This window comes from Schistocerca gregaria, chromosome 11 (genome assembly GCF_023897955.1).
Source record: "Schistocerca gregaria isolate iqSchGreg1 chromosome 11, iqSchGreg1.2, whole genome shotgun sequence".
In the NCBI taxonomy this organism is placed as follows: domain Eukaryota; kingdom Metazoa; phylum Arthropoda; class Insecta; order Orthoptera; family Acrididae; genus Schistocerca; species Schistocerca gregaria.
Window position 1 is genome coordinate 82,185,348 of NC_064930.1, and position 15,499 is coordinate 82,200,846.

The 15,499-nt window shown below is 44.3% G+C and overlaps 1 protein-coding gene across 1 annotated transcript in view; it reads right to left on the reverse strand.

Moving 5' to 3' along the window:
• LOC126295331 (cation-dependent mannose-6-phosphate receptor-like) overlaps positions 1–15,499 on the reverse strand; it is a 141,180-nt gene that overhangs the window by 100,736 nt on the left and 24,945 nt on the right. Inside the window, exon 2 of the mRNA XM_049987799.1 lies at positions 10,370–10,478. Within this exon, the coding sequence (XP_049843756.1) occupies positions 10,370–10,478 (109 nt within the window). The remainder of the gene's footprint in view (positions 1–10,369; positions 10,479–15,499) is intronic.

Below are 15,499 nucleotides of genomic sequence, written 5' to 3' on the forward strand. Positions count from 1 at the left end.
CAAGTGAGAGCTTTCCTGGACCTGTTGCACTAAGGGAAGGACAGTGTGCAGCATACAGAGGCTTTGAAGGACACAGAGTGTCTGAGCAGATGTACTGCATGGCCTGATACAGGGCAAAGAGCTCTGCTGTAAATATTGAGCGGCATGCCGGGAGCTGATATCAAATAGCATCGGTGACAATGACGAAGGCACACCCGACACCACAGTCAGAGAGCCGTCAGTGTACACAAAGAGACAGTCACAAAGTTCCACGTGAAGGTCGTGAAACAGAACGCGATAAAGTGAGGCTGGAGTAGGGTCTTTAGGAAGTGAATTAAGGCCAAGATGAACACGGGCCACCCCACAAAGCAGAGGACACCAGGAAAGTTGCAAATAGCATGAAGTTAAGCTGTCAGAGTAAGATCTGAAAGCAAACTCCAGGAGGTAACAGAGAACAGGGACGCACCCAGTACTAGAGATCAAAGAAGTCACTGAAGAAGGAGGCACAGGACGGGTGGCAACGCGTGGCAGATAAACGCCACGCATATCTGTTGGGGAGAAAGTCACGGTGGTAGGACAGATGTAGTTCGGCAGCTTCTGTGTACAGACTTTCAACCGGGATAGAGTAAAAGGCCCTAGCGGCCAAACAGATGCCACGATGGTAGACAGTATTGAGAGGGCATAAGAGGGATGATGTGCAGATGCGTGCACCCCAGGAAGTACCACTGAGGACATGTAGGACACCGAGGAACTGCATACAGCATGCTGCCAGGTAAGACACATGGGAGAGTTCAAAAATGGTTCAAATGGCTCTGAGCACTATGGGACTTGACATCTATGGTCATCAGTCCCCTAGAACTTAGAACTACTTAACCTAACTAACCTAAGGACATCGCACAACACCCAGTCATCACGAGGCAGAGAAAATCCCTGACCCTGCCGGGAATCGAACCCAGGAACCTGAGCGTGGGAAGCGAGAATGCTACCGCACAACCACGAGCTGCTGACACACACGGGAGGGCCAAGAGAGTTTCGTCAGCAGAAAACCAAAAGCCACTGTTGATGTTCCACGAGTAAAGACGATCGAGACATCCCCGAAGAGAACTGTAATAGATGGTAAAATCGCCAACAGATAGGGAGCCAGAGATTTCCAAAAGAAGACGAGCCATTATAGGGTTAACGGCAATAGCAAATAGGATGACGCTGAGGACGGAATGTTGGTGCGCACTGTTTTCCCAGATAAAGGTGTGCGACAAAGCAGAAGCCCCATGTACCTCAAAAACACGGTCTTTTAAAAATTCTTGAAGGAAAAGGGGAGGTGGCCACGAAAGACCCACATGTAGAGTGTACAGAGGATACCAGTCCTCCAGCAGATGCCATAGGCTTTTCTCTAAATCCAAAAATGTGGTCACAGTCTGGTATTTCTGCAGAAAACCATTCGTGACACGGGTGGACAAAGTGACGAGACGGTCAACTGCAAAATGCCGCACTCCAAATCCGTACTGTGCATCGGTTAGTAAATTGCGAGACTCGAGTCACCATATCAGCTGGGCACGAGTCGTACCTTCCAGCACATTGCAAACACAACTGGCGAGGGAAATGGGGCAGTAGCTAGAAAGAAGGTATGAGCTTAGGTATGGGTATGACAGTGGCATCACACAAGCATCTGAGAAATGTGCCCACTGCCCACATGCGGTTGTACATATTAAGCAGAAAGTACTTGCCCACAAGAGAACGGTGCTGCAACATCTGAATGTGAACAGCATCTGGCCCCAGGGTGGAGGATCGGGGTGACGCGAGAGCACGATCTAGCTCACTCACAGTAAAGGTGGCATTGTATCACTCACGATTACACAAGATAAGGGTATCGCCCGAATGTCCTGCATTTGTTTCCCATGGAGGAAGGCAGAGTGATAATGGTGGAGCTCCAAATCTCTGCAAAATGGTGGTCCGAGGTGTTGGAGATAGCAATAGGATCCACAATGAGATCATTTGCAACTGTCAGGCCAGAAATTGGGCAATGTATCTTGGACCCAAAGAGCCACTGGAGGTTTGCCCACATGATGGAAGAGGTATTGGGACTGTTAAAAGAAGTAGTGAATGAAATCAAGCTAGCTTTTTGCTACCCCAAAGAACGCGACGACACTGTGCACGCACCTGTTTATAATGAATGCAGTTTCCCATCGTAGGACGATGATTAAAAATGCAGAGCACGTTTCCGTGTGCGAATTGCATTACAGCGTGCCTCAGTCTACCGAGGGACCGGGACACGGTGTGGTAAAGAGAAACTGTGAGGAATGGAACATTCTGTGGTGCCAAGGATAAAGTTTGTAAGATATTCCACCTGGTCATCACAATTGGGGGAATGTCGTTCATCACAGGTCGTCAGGGAGCAGTAAAGCCTCTAGGCGGGCTCAATAAGCTGCCATTTCGATGTGCACAGAGGTCGGGTAGAAGTCAGAAAATGGATAGTGCACAGGAGACGGTCGCTCGAGTACGTGTCAGAGAGAACAGGCCACTCGAGACGATGGGCAACGTGGGCAGTGCAGAACGATAGGTCCAAATGGGAATAGGTGTACGGAGTCTGAAAGGGACGTGCGTGCTCCGGTGTTAAAGGCAGAAAAGGTTAACTCGGTTAAGAAGAGGGCACCTCTCAGACAGATTGTGGGATGACCCCAAAAGGGATGACGCCCATTAAAGTCACCGAGCAGCAGAAAGGGATGAGGTAGCTACCCAAAAAGCTGGAAGAAGTCTGCCCTGGTGGCATCGTATGACAGAACGGTGTAAACTGTACAAAAGAGAAAAGGCCAAGTCAGGAAGAAAAGGTGAACTGCAACAGCTCGAAGGCAGGTAGTCAGGGAGACGGGTCTATTACGAACGTCATCCCGTACGAGCAGCAAGACCCATTCTTGATACGGAGTGCCGACCTCAAGGGGAGGGGGGGGGGGGGGTCGAAATGGACCAGGACGAAATGCGAGAATTCAGAGCAGTCGTGAGGATGCAATTTTGTTTTCTGGAGGCAGAGAACAAGTAGACACTGCCATGCTAAGAGCAGTCGTAAATTCTCTCCGTCGGATCGAAGGCCGCGAACGTTACAACAGAGGAGAGACACGATGAGGAAAAAATGAAGGGGTGTCTTGTTGGCGGCTGCTGAGTGCCAGTCTTCGAAGACTCAAAGCTACAGGGCAAAGAGGCAGGAGGATCCCACTCCATGAGGTCTACAGAAGTGTCGGCATTCTTCTGCTGTTGGCCTACGGAGACCGGAGCAGAAAAACGATCGGTAACGCGCACCAGTGACACGAAACTGGCAGGGCACGAGTACCGAAGAGGATCTCTGAGCTGGGGTAGGAGGAATCTGTTTGCCTCTGTTCGATTTCTCGCAGCCTTTCCGCTTGGCAGAGGAAGACTCGGATGTCAGTCAGCTGGAGGGATGTAGGATGTGTTCATGAGAGTGTTGCTCCTGTCCTTCCCAGCCTGCCGGCCGTGTAGCTGATGACTTCACCCCACGAGGTGAGAGTTCAGTGGCGTGTCGCACAGCCAGAGGAGGAGACGGGGACACTACCACAATGCTGGGCGATTTCACAACCTCGTTGCTAAATGTGAGGTCACGTCTGCACAGCCACATCCTTTATGGAGCGAGACGTAGCAAGAACAGTACCGTAGGTACCAGACGATAGAACACAGGGCTTCCGACTAACCGACAACTTGCGAGTGAGTGGCTGAGGCGCTACTTCCCTTTACCCGGATCTCCCGGACAGCCCGCTCTTAGAGACAGACGGGACAATCGTAGGAGGAAGCGGCACAGTTGTCACTGCAGCGGGGAGGAGGCGGCAGGCAACTGCGCTCGTGAGCATCCCTACCACAGGTTATGTATTTGGCGGGGTGTCGACAGGACTCTCGAGTGTGGTTGTAATAATGACACTGGTAGCAGTGTGTCAGGTTCAGAATGTACACTCTGACAGTGATAACTTCGTAATCAGCTTCGATCTTTGACGGAAGAACCGCTCCGTCAAAAGTGAGAAAGAGAGTGCATGTGAACAATAAAGAGGTATCTACTTTTTTCATCACCCGACGGACAGCAATGACACCCTGATTGGAGAGCTACGTTTGGATTTCTGCCTCTGTCAGACCGTCGAGCAGCCTAGTGTAAATAACACCGTAGGAAGAATTCGGCATCGGACGGGCTTCGACACAAACAGGATAGCCATGGAGCGGCAATGCTGCAAACAGTTGTCAGTGCTCGAGAATCAGAAGTATTCTCCAAAATCAAAGTTCCACTGCGTAAACAAGAACAGCATTTCGCAGGGCCAGAAATTGCATCAACTCCTTTCTGAATAATAAATAGATTTACCATAGGGAAGGACTGACCATCTTCAGTACAGGAAACCACGAGGAACCTCGATGCAGCTGGGGGATCTCTGAATCGTTAGCCTCATTCCGTTGATGTTTCGTAGCCATTAAATGTGAAGATGATTGGCTCACTGTAAGAAAATCCTCCACAATTACCAACGTCTTCCACAGCGCACTCCTTCCAACTGGGGTAGGTGACTGTTCTCACCTCAGGTCACACCACCGAAACACGTGACAGAGGGGCCAATTGGCGATTTGGGAAGGTAGCATCTCGGACAATCACTCCTCCCTGGGCCCGGCCCGTATCACGGGTATGTGCGAACCGTACCTGTTGACCTGGGGCTGCGAATTACGCGTTACCCAATCACCTGTTACACATCACATATGTGGACCGGCCTTCAGGAGCGCACAGGGGGCTGGGGAAAAAAAAAGAGGAGCGTCAAACACTGGCGTGGAGGAAGGTTAGGAGAAGGTGAACAAAGAAAGAAAAAAGGAACAGTGGAGAGTATTCTGGTACCGACTACCAAAAATGCAGAATACATTTGCAAAAGCAGCCCAGACATGTTCCTCAAGGAAGGAGAAAAGAACAGCAAGAGGTCGGACATGCAGAAGAGAAAGGTAAAGATGCTGGGGCCCCCTGGTAGCTGAGCAAGAACCTGCCAAAGAGCAACGAGCCCACTAGTGGGTACAAATGGTTTGTTTACATACATAATGGCTGGTTTACAGTTTTAGGGTTTTATCTTAAGCCATTCCAGAACTAGAGGAGTCTGATTTCTGCGTAAAATACTAACAAAAAGTTATTCACAGCTGTCACAAATTCAACAAGTAGTTTTAAATTTATTTAATCAACATTGAAATAAAAGAAGGTAAGATTTGAAAATTTCTGCATTTACATAAAATTTTCTGCAGAATTCAAATATTGTATCAGATTTGTTATAATCACATTATGAAGGATCATTTTAGCCTTTCTTTTAAATGTCCACAACTTAAATTGCGTATCACTAAGTGCAGACTGTATCTGCAGTGCCCTAGTATTCTGGCTGGTATCGTTGGAAAGAGAGGAAAGTTTCTTTGAAACAGACTTAAAAAATCTTTGGGGAAATGAGATTTACACTAGTAGTCACAAAAACAATATTTAGGGCACACTAACAAATTATTCCACTTTTACACACAGAAACAAAAATTTATCCAAACTAATAACCACATTTACATGTGCAGGAATAGAAATTTGTTCACCTAATTATCTAGAAATACAATTTAAGCTACAGCAATGGAAAATCCAGGATCAAGTGTAGCAATATTATGAAAAGGATAGTTGCTACTCACCTTACAGTGGACATGCTGAATTGCAGATAGGCACAACAAAAAGACTGCCGGAAAAAGAGCTTTTAGCCAACCAGACCTTCGTCAGAGATAGAATTAAAGCACGCACACACATACATTCACACAACTTCAACTCACTCACACATGACTGCAATCTCTGGCTGCTGAGGCCACACTATAGTTGTGCCTATCTGTGACTCAGCATACCTGCTATATGGTGAGTAGCAACTATCCTTTTCATAATTTAGCATACAAACTATTATAAAAATACATTAGCTACAAACTACTCATTTTCTATTTATCAATTTTTGTCTACTGAAATTTTATATTGTCTGCCCATCACTGTTGTCAGTTGTACTATGGTACGTAACATATATTTTGAAATGGGATCCGACAAATATCAACTCTATTTGGCCAATAAAAAGATACTGTTGGACCTGCTGAGTGCATAAATCTAATTCTGGCATCTCTCTGATCTAAATTTATAATTTCAATAAGACCAATATACCAATCAGAATTGTGTTTACAGCAAACAAATGAATTTATTTTCAAGGCTTCTGCAATATGTGTTTCCCCACCAGAAAAGTTAAATTGTAAAGCACAGTTACTAACACTGGTAACTGTATTGGTTGATGAATGTATGAACTGGTGGACACTTCTGGTGCCAGCCACAGATTTCAATTTTGTAAATCACTGTTGCAGATTAGTTCTTGTAAAACTCTTACTTCTACACTACTGGCCTTTAAAATTGATACACCAAGAAGAAAGGCAGATGATAAACGGGTATTCATTGGACAAATATATTAGACTAGAACTGACATGTGATTACATTTTCACACAATTTGGGTGCACAGATCCTGAGAAATCATTACCCAGAACAACCACCTCTGGCCATAATAACGGCCTTGATACGCCTGGGCATCAAGTCAAACAGAGCTTGGATGGCGTGTACAGGTACAGATGCCCATGCAGCTTCAACACGATACCACAGTTCATCAAGAGTAGCGACTGGCCGTATTGTAATGAGCCAGTTGCTGGGCCATCATACACCAGATGTTTTCAGTTGGTGACAGATCTGGAGAATGTGCTGGCCAGGGCAGCAGTCGGACATATTCTGTATCCAGAAAGGCCCGTACAGGACCTGCAACATGCGGTCGTACATTATCCAGCTGAAATGTAGGGTTTCGCAGGAATCCAATGAAGGGTAGAGTCACGGGTTGTAATGCATCTGAAATGTAACGTCCACTGTTGAAAGTGCTGTCAATGCGAATAAGAGGTGACGGAGACGTGTAACCAATGGCACCCGATACTGTCACGCCAGGTGATACACCAGTACGGTGATGACGAATACATGCTTCCAATGTGCGTTCACCGCGATGTCGCCAAACATGGGCGCGACTGTCGTGATGCTGTAAATAGAACCTGGATTCATCCGAAAAATAACGTTTTGCCATTTGTGCACCCAGGTTCGTCATTGAGTACACCATAACAGGCGCTCCTGTCTGTGATGGAGCATCAAGGGCAACTGCAGCCACAGTCTCCAAGCTGATAGTCCGTGCTGCTGCAAACATCATCTAACTACATGATCCGTTACAGCCATGCAGATAAGATGCCTGTCATCTTGGCTGCTAGCGATACGAGGCCGTTGGGATCCAGCATGGCATTCTGTATTACCCTCCTGAAAGCACCGATTCCATATTCTGCTAACAGTCATTGGATCTCGATCAATGCGAGCAGCAATGTCGCAATACGACAATCTGCAATCGCGATACGCTACATATCGACCTTTATCAAAGTCAGAAACGTGATGGTATGCATTTCTCCTCCTTACATGAGGCATCACTACAACGTTTCACCAGGCAACGCCGGTCAACTGCTGTTTGTGTATGAGAAATCGGTTGGAAACTTTCCTCATGTCAGCACATTGTAGGTGTCGCCACCAGTGCCAATCTTGTGTGAATGCTCTGAAAAGCTAATCATTTGCATATCACAGCATCTTCTTTCTGTCGGTTAAATTTCTTCTCTGTAGCACGTCATTTTCGTGGTGTATCAATTGTAATGGCCAGTACTGTAAATATGTCTCTCTGCAAAACTCAAACATATTTTTATGATCAGAAATTTGCTCCTTATATGGGCACTGTAAATTGGCTTTTGCTTCCATCTGTTTCACCCCCCCCCCCCCCTCCGAATATCATCACAAGATGATTTTCAATGGCCTGTTGCAAAGAAAGGGTGCAAGGTAGTGATTCCAAAATCCCATGAAGTATATTCGGGTTTGTGTAGGCAATAAATAATATGTATCTTACGGCAGGCTGTTCCAGCTCATCGGCTGCGGAGCGCACCCTGCTCCAGGGAGCCGTGTCACTCGCTGCGACCATTCAAGTGGGCCGGCACACCGGCGCGTGGCACGGCTGGCTGAGGCAGGTGGCAAGGCAAGCATTTTGATATGCCAGCTGCGTCTTACTAGATTGATACTCTTAGCTGACGTGGTGACATGCTACACCAGGAAATACGATGTTCAGGAAATAAATAAGAAACAACTGTTTTACAAGAAAGTGCATACTAAATTTATTGGGTCTCTGTAGCCCGACACTTTCTTTAAATTACAAGATCGGAAATATCAGGCATCAAAGTGATCGCAGCGTTAATGCGGAGGATGGCCTTCGTTGTTGCATCCTGAAGAAACGATCGTTCCTTACTTCTTTACTCTTTTCATTGCTGAGAAAAGCTGCTCACAACAATACGTAGATCCAAACGTGCACACGTTTCGAGCAGCATTGTTGTGAAGCTCGGGAAATGTTTATTGCTGTAATGAATGATACCATCATGACAAATCCAACGTGTTGTAGTACCTCTCTTTCAACAAAGCTGAATTTTGCAAATCCATAATCTCCAATTGAAGTGACGATGACAAGTCATCGGGGGAAACTGAAAAAGGAGTGCTGGATGCCTTAAGTTCTATTTCCAAACTAGTGAGGTCTCAGAATTGTGTTTCAAACAATGTGGTGAGCTGCTTTAACTTTGCTCAGTAACCACCGAAAGTACAGGGTGATTCAAAAAGAATACCACAACTTTAGGAATTTAAAACTCTGCAACGACAAAAGGCAGAGCTAAGCACTATCTGTCGGCGAATTAAGGGAGCTATAAAGTTTCATTTAGTTGTACATTTGTTCGCTTGAGGCGCTGTTGACTAGGCGTCAGCGTCAGTTGATGCTAAGATGGCGACTGCTCAACAGAAAGCTTTTTGTGTTATTGAGTACGGCAAAAGTGAATCGACGACAGTTGTACAGCGTGCATTTCGAGCAAAGTATGGTGTTAAACTTCCTGATAGGTGGTGTATTAAACATTGGTATAAACAGTTTACAGAGAATGGGTGTTTGTGCAAAGGGAAAAGTTCTGAACGGCCGAGAACGAGTGATGAAAATGTAGCACGCATCCAACAAGCATTTGTTCGCAGCCCAGGAAAATCGACTCGCAGAGCTAGCAGAGAGCTGCAAATTCCACAATCAACTGTATGGAGAGCCACCACATTGGCACTTATCTGTCCGTAACTACCTGAACGTCAACTACCCGAGGCAATGGATCGGCCGCCAGGCAGCCCGTGACAGAGCACTTCATCACTGGCCTCCGAGAAGCCCTGATCTTACCCCCTGCGATTTTTTCTTATAGGGGTATGTTAATGATATGGTCTTTCGGCCACCTCTCCCAGCCACCATTGATGATTTGAAACGAGAAATAACAGCAGCTATCCAAACTGTTACACCTGATATGCTACAGAGAGTGTGGAACGAGTTGGAGTATCGGGTTGATATTGCTCGAGTGTCTGGAGGGGGCCATATTGAACATCTCTGAACTTGTTTTTGAGTGAAAAAAAACCTTTTTAAATACTCTTTGTAATGATGTATAACAGAAGGTTATATTATGTTTCTTTCATTAAATACACATGTTTAAAGTTGTGGTATTCTTTTTGAATCACCCTGTAGTATCGTCAGGTAGTTTTTAAGAAGCAAGACAAATGAAGAACGTTAAATGTCCACTACTCATCTGCCTCTCAAATACACGTAACTTTACCGAGCGAGGTGATGCAATGTAACATATACTGTACAGTTAAAAGGAAGTTGCGCTTGATCAAGATCCGGGTCACTTTCCATTTTTAACCAGACATAACGTCTGAGAAAGAAAAGAAATAATAATAATAATAATAATAATAATAATAATAATAATATTTTAAAAAATTACAAGCTCTAGAGATGGACTTTTGGAGAAGATCGGCTAGAATCTCCAGGAAAGAAAAGATACAGAATACCGAAGTAATAAGGAGAATGGAAATAAAAGAAAGAATATATGACGTAATGGATAGGAAAAAATTACAGTGGTACGGCCACGTACAACGAATGGAGAAAACCAGAATACCAAAATTGATACTGGAGTGGGAACCGGAGGGGAGAAGAAGACGAGGACGCCCCGTGACCACCTGGCTCCGAAATGTACAGCGCACAACGAAGAGAGTGGGCGCAGAGGAAGAGGACACACAAGAACGAAACTCCTGGAGGTATATTTTGAAAACATAGTTGAAGAACGTTTATTCTTTGTATTGTAATTTCCAAGTAAATTATTATGTTGGAGATAAGCCTCTGTAGTGAGGAAAAGCTCAATATAATATAAAAATAATAAAATAATAATATGTGCGACCCACAAAAAAAGTGTCAGAACTTACTGAAGTGCCGCAGAAACAATCGTTGCCAGCCCCATAGTCTGGGCCAAGTTTCAGGTCAGAGCAGGGATGGAAAAAGAGTGTCACATTCGTCTCCACTGCCACCATGAACCTGAAACATGTATAAAGCATCTCTGTTCATGACGACATTCAACATTAAGTTGGCAAAGGAATGTGTTTGCACAAAATATAAGAAATTACATGAAAAGGAAGGGATGATAACTTTTTGCTATTACCTCAGCTGACCTTAGCCTGTCCACTTTCCCAGCTTCTGTCCTTAGTCTAGAATATCAGGTGGCCTACACCTATAGGATGCTTTCATGATGTTCATAAAAATTTCTAGGGATGATGTTATTGTGGTCTTAAGTCGAGAGACTGGTTTGATGCAGCTCGCCAGGCTACCCTGTCCTCTGCAAGCCTCTTCATCGCAGGATATCTCCCGCAACCTACATCCTTCTGAATCTGCTTCATCTTTCGGCCTTCCACTATGATTTTCAGTGTCCCAAACTTCCCACCATTAACAAACTGATGATTCCTTGATGCCTCAAGATGTATCCTATTGACCAATCCCTTCTTTTAAGTAGCATGAGTTTTGTTTTTCTGCAATTCGATTCAGTACCTCCTCATTAGTTTTTCGATCTACCCCTCTAATCTTCAGCATTCTTCTGTAGCACCACATTTCGAAGACGTCTGTTCTCTTCTTATCTGAACTGTTTATTTTCTACATTTCTCTTCCATATTAGGCTACACTCCACACAAATACCTCCAGGAAAAACTTCCTATCTTTGTGGCTGATAACTGTTTAACAACCAAAAACCAGTTTGTAAAATGTTGGCTATTGTTGAATATTACATCATTTCATTTTAATTTTTCTTTTTTCCTTTTTTTTCTTATATTTTCCTCGGGGTATGAAATGTTCTGACATGAACCAATGGAACAATCAATTAATGTACTTACATGTATTTTATTTATTTATTCTTCTTTCAGAGATGAATTTCTTGTTACAGCCAGTCCACATTATTCATTCTCTCTATTTTGGCCATCATCAGTTATTTTGCTGCTCAAATAGAAAAACTCATCTACTAGCCTACTTTTAGTGTCTAGTTTCCGAATCTAATTTCCTCAGTATCACTTCATTTATTTCAGTAAGATTCTATTGCCCTTGTTTTAGTTTTGTTGATGTGTATCCTATAATTTTTCTACATATTCATTTCAACTTATTTCGTAAGTCCATTGCCACCTCTTGTGAAATTACAGTGTCATCTGCAAACCACAAAGCTTTTATTTCTTCTCGCTGAACTTTAATTAACTTTTCAAATTTTTGCTTGGTTTCGTTTGCTACTCATTCAGTGTACATACTGAATAATATCGGGGACAGATAACAACCCTGACTCACTGCCTTTTCAATTACTCCCTCTCCTTCACGTCCGTCAACTCTTGTAACTGCCATCCAGTCTCGGTACAAGTTGCCAATAATGATCCGTTTCCCATATTTTATGCCTGGTACTTTCAAAACTTCAAAGAAGGTATTACAACCATCATTGCGAAAGAAAAAAGCTCTTCGGTGATCAACCAGCTGCCATGTCATCGTACACTTTGTGGTGTAAAGTGGATGCAGTAGTGAAGAGAGAGAGAGAGAGAGAGAGAGAGAGAGAGAGAGAGAGAGAGAGAGAGTCAGCACACCACTTTCCTGGCCACTGTCTGTTTCCGTGACCATTTCCTCTTTTTCTGGGGGGGGGGGGGAGGGGGGGGGGGAGCGGCAGGAGGGGGGGGGGGGGGGGGAGGTGCGCTCAACTACTGACGTCATTAGCGCCCAGTCACAAACGTTTGTGCCCTAATAGCATAGAAAAACGCAAGGGGCAACACCAGAAAGTACTTACAAAGACACAGATAAACAAAATAAAAGAGTTACATCTCTTTGGTCAAGTCCATCAATGTAATGAAACTAAGGACACGAGCAGCTGCTCGAGCATCATTAGCTAAAAGTTCCTGTAAGGTAGACGGCAGACACAGGACAACACGAGAGTGAATAAAACAGGGACAGGACAATAAAACATGGCGCACTGTCAACGGATGACCACAGGGGCACTGCGGGGCAGGATCACCAGACAACAGGTAGCGGTGGCTAAATCGGCAATGCTCAATCCGCAACCTGGCCAAAATGACCTCCTCTCGCCAGGAAGGGCGTGAGGAGGCCGTCCGAGCCGCCGGTATCGGTTTGATGGCCCTAAGCTTATTTTCATGGAGAGAGGACCAAGCCTTGTGCCACAATGATGAAACGTGCCGACAAAGAAGTCCACTAACATCAGTTGATGGGACACAAAAGTAAGCTGTCCGAGGCAGGAGGACAGCAGCCTTGGCTGCAGCATCAGCAGCTTCGTTCCCAGGCACATCAACATGGCCAGGAATCCACAAATAAGGGACACGAGCGCCGGTTTCAGCTAGCAACTGAAGGGACCACTGAATTCGTTGCACAAGAGGGTGGTCCGAATACGGGTCACGGAGACACTGAATGGTGCTCAAAGAATCAGAGCAGATGGCACAGGGAGAATGACAATAGCGGCGGATATACTGAACAGCCTGATAGAGAGCAAAAAGCTCAGTTGTAAAGCTTGAACACTGGTCAAGGAGCCGGTACTGAAAGATATCATCCCCAATGACAAAGGCACATCCGACATCAGCAGTAGTCTCGGAGCCATCTCTGTAAATAAAGACATTATTAGCGAGCCTTGAACGAAGTTCGACAAACCTCGAGCAGTATATCGAATCTGCGGTCCTCTCCTTTGGGACCGAGCTGAGTTCGAGGTGAATGCGAACCTGAGCTTGGAGCCAAGGTGGTGTCGGGCTCTCACCCACTCGAAAAGTTGTAGGGGGTGTAAAATCAAGTTACTGGAGCAGGCGAATGACCAGAGCAGCTACTTCTCAATCAATCATGTGGCTCCTCAGATGGCATCACATGTCAGAGTGCACCATATACCAATCCTCCAACTAAAAAAAAAAAAAAAAAAAAAATCCAAGGAAGTACTGAGAATTGGAGAATTGAGCCTGGTTTCTCTGTATGGCAGCCATCTACACTGACCATTCAGCTAGGGGACACTTTTTAGAAAACCAGTCTTTAATTATTGTTTTTTTTTTTTTTTTTTTTTTTTTTTTTTTGTCATCAGCTGCTGGCTGTGTTGATGTGACCCACTACAAATTCCTCTCCTGCAACAAGCTTTAGATCTCAGAGTAATGCAGTAATGCTTGCAACCTACTTCCTCTATCATTTCCTGGGTGTATTCCAATCTCTGCCTTACTCTACAGTTTTTGCTCTCTACAATTCCCTCTAGTACTGTGGATGTTATTCTGTGATGTCTTAAAACACATCCTACAATCCTGCCCCTCTTCTTCTCAGTATTTTTCATGCGTTCTTTTCTTCACTGAGTCTATGAAGAGCCTCCTCATTCCTTACCTTATCAGTCTACCTTATTTTCAACAGTCTTCTGTAAAGTATAATGACAGGGGTTATAATGGGTTTTATTCTACACATCACATGACTATATGGCAGCACCAGGTGTGCAATTGGTCTATACGTATCTGTAGTCTAAGACAGAACATACCTAAACAATCATTTCTTTCCTCACTCAGTTTCAATATTCTTTATTTTTACGAAATTCCGTTTGCTACCTATCCCTTAGCTGCTCAACCTACCTATCTGATCTTCAGCATTCTTCTGTAGCACAACATTTAAAAAACTTCTATTCTCTTCTTGTCTGAAATGCTTATTGTCCACACTTCACTGCGACAGAAGGCTACATTCCAGACAAATACTTCACAAGGATCTCCCTAAAACAAACTTATAACAGGTGGTTCAAATAGAGTCTCGGTTTTAGAACAGCTGGTAAATGTTTGTTTGTCAGTTGGTGACATTGTTTTGATTTGTTTCTATTTCCAGGAACATTCCAATTGTTGCCTCAGTTTGAATTTCTCGCATTTTGTGTCTCGCCACAGAGCAATTCATGTGTGCGCAATGTGTGCTAATCGTGAAAATGTTTTATCGTATAGGAGAAAGTTATACAGTAACTTTCAGATGACTGCACGACTCTAGCGCGTGATAAGGTACCAAATGAATCAACAGTCTGCAGACTTGCAAAAAAGTTCTTCGAGACGGGTTCAACAATAAACCTGAAAAGTCGTCAGCAATGTCGTTCTGGTCGAAGTGAGGAGAACATTATGGTAGTCTGTGACAGTGTGGCTGTTGGCCCCACAAAATGAATTTCTCTCTGTTTTGAACTATTGCGCTTAAACTATTCTCCACTAAGATCTCCATTACCACTACTATAAAATTCAGTCGATGCAGCAGCCAAAAGCAACGGATCACCACAAGAGACGACGGTTTGTTGACTGGGTTCTGAGAGGATGACAGCTTTGCAAACAAAATTGTCTTTAGTGATGACACACACTTGCACTTAAATGGTTTTGTGAATAAGCAGAACTGCCAGAAAATCCTTGCACAATCCAAGAAAGGGAAATGCTTCTGCAACAATCAACAGTTTGGTATGGCTTTTGGTCAGACAATGCTGCTGGCCCTTATTTTTTTGAACACAAGACACAGCAAGCTGTGATAGTCAAAGGAGATTGATACTGTACGACGATAAGAGAGTATTTGTGGCCTCATTTGGAAGTAATGGATACTGAATTCTTGTCATGCCCTGTCAAATGACATTATCTGCACACATTGCACAAATATTTCTGGCAGCTCTGGCTCCAGCACACTTCTGCAGAACTCAGACAAATATGTCAGAAATAATTCAATTTCTCCACTTGTCACTCCATTTTCTAGCATCCACAGCTGCACTCACCATCTCAAAATAGCAATATGTGAACGCAAATAACACAAGTGAATTACAAATAAAAAATAATAATGGATAAATAAGCACGTAGCAACCAGAACACCAACAAGCAAACCAAAAATGCTGTCGAACTTATGCACCAACCTAATATATCTTTTTTTCAGAAAAGCTTTTCTTGCTTCTGCCACTCTGCATTTTATACCCTAACTCTACTTTGGTCATCATCAGTTGTCCTGCCGACCAAAGATTCAACTCATCAACTACTGTTAACATCTCAGTTCCTAATCTAATTCTTAAAGCA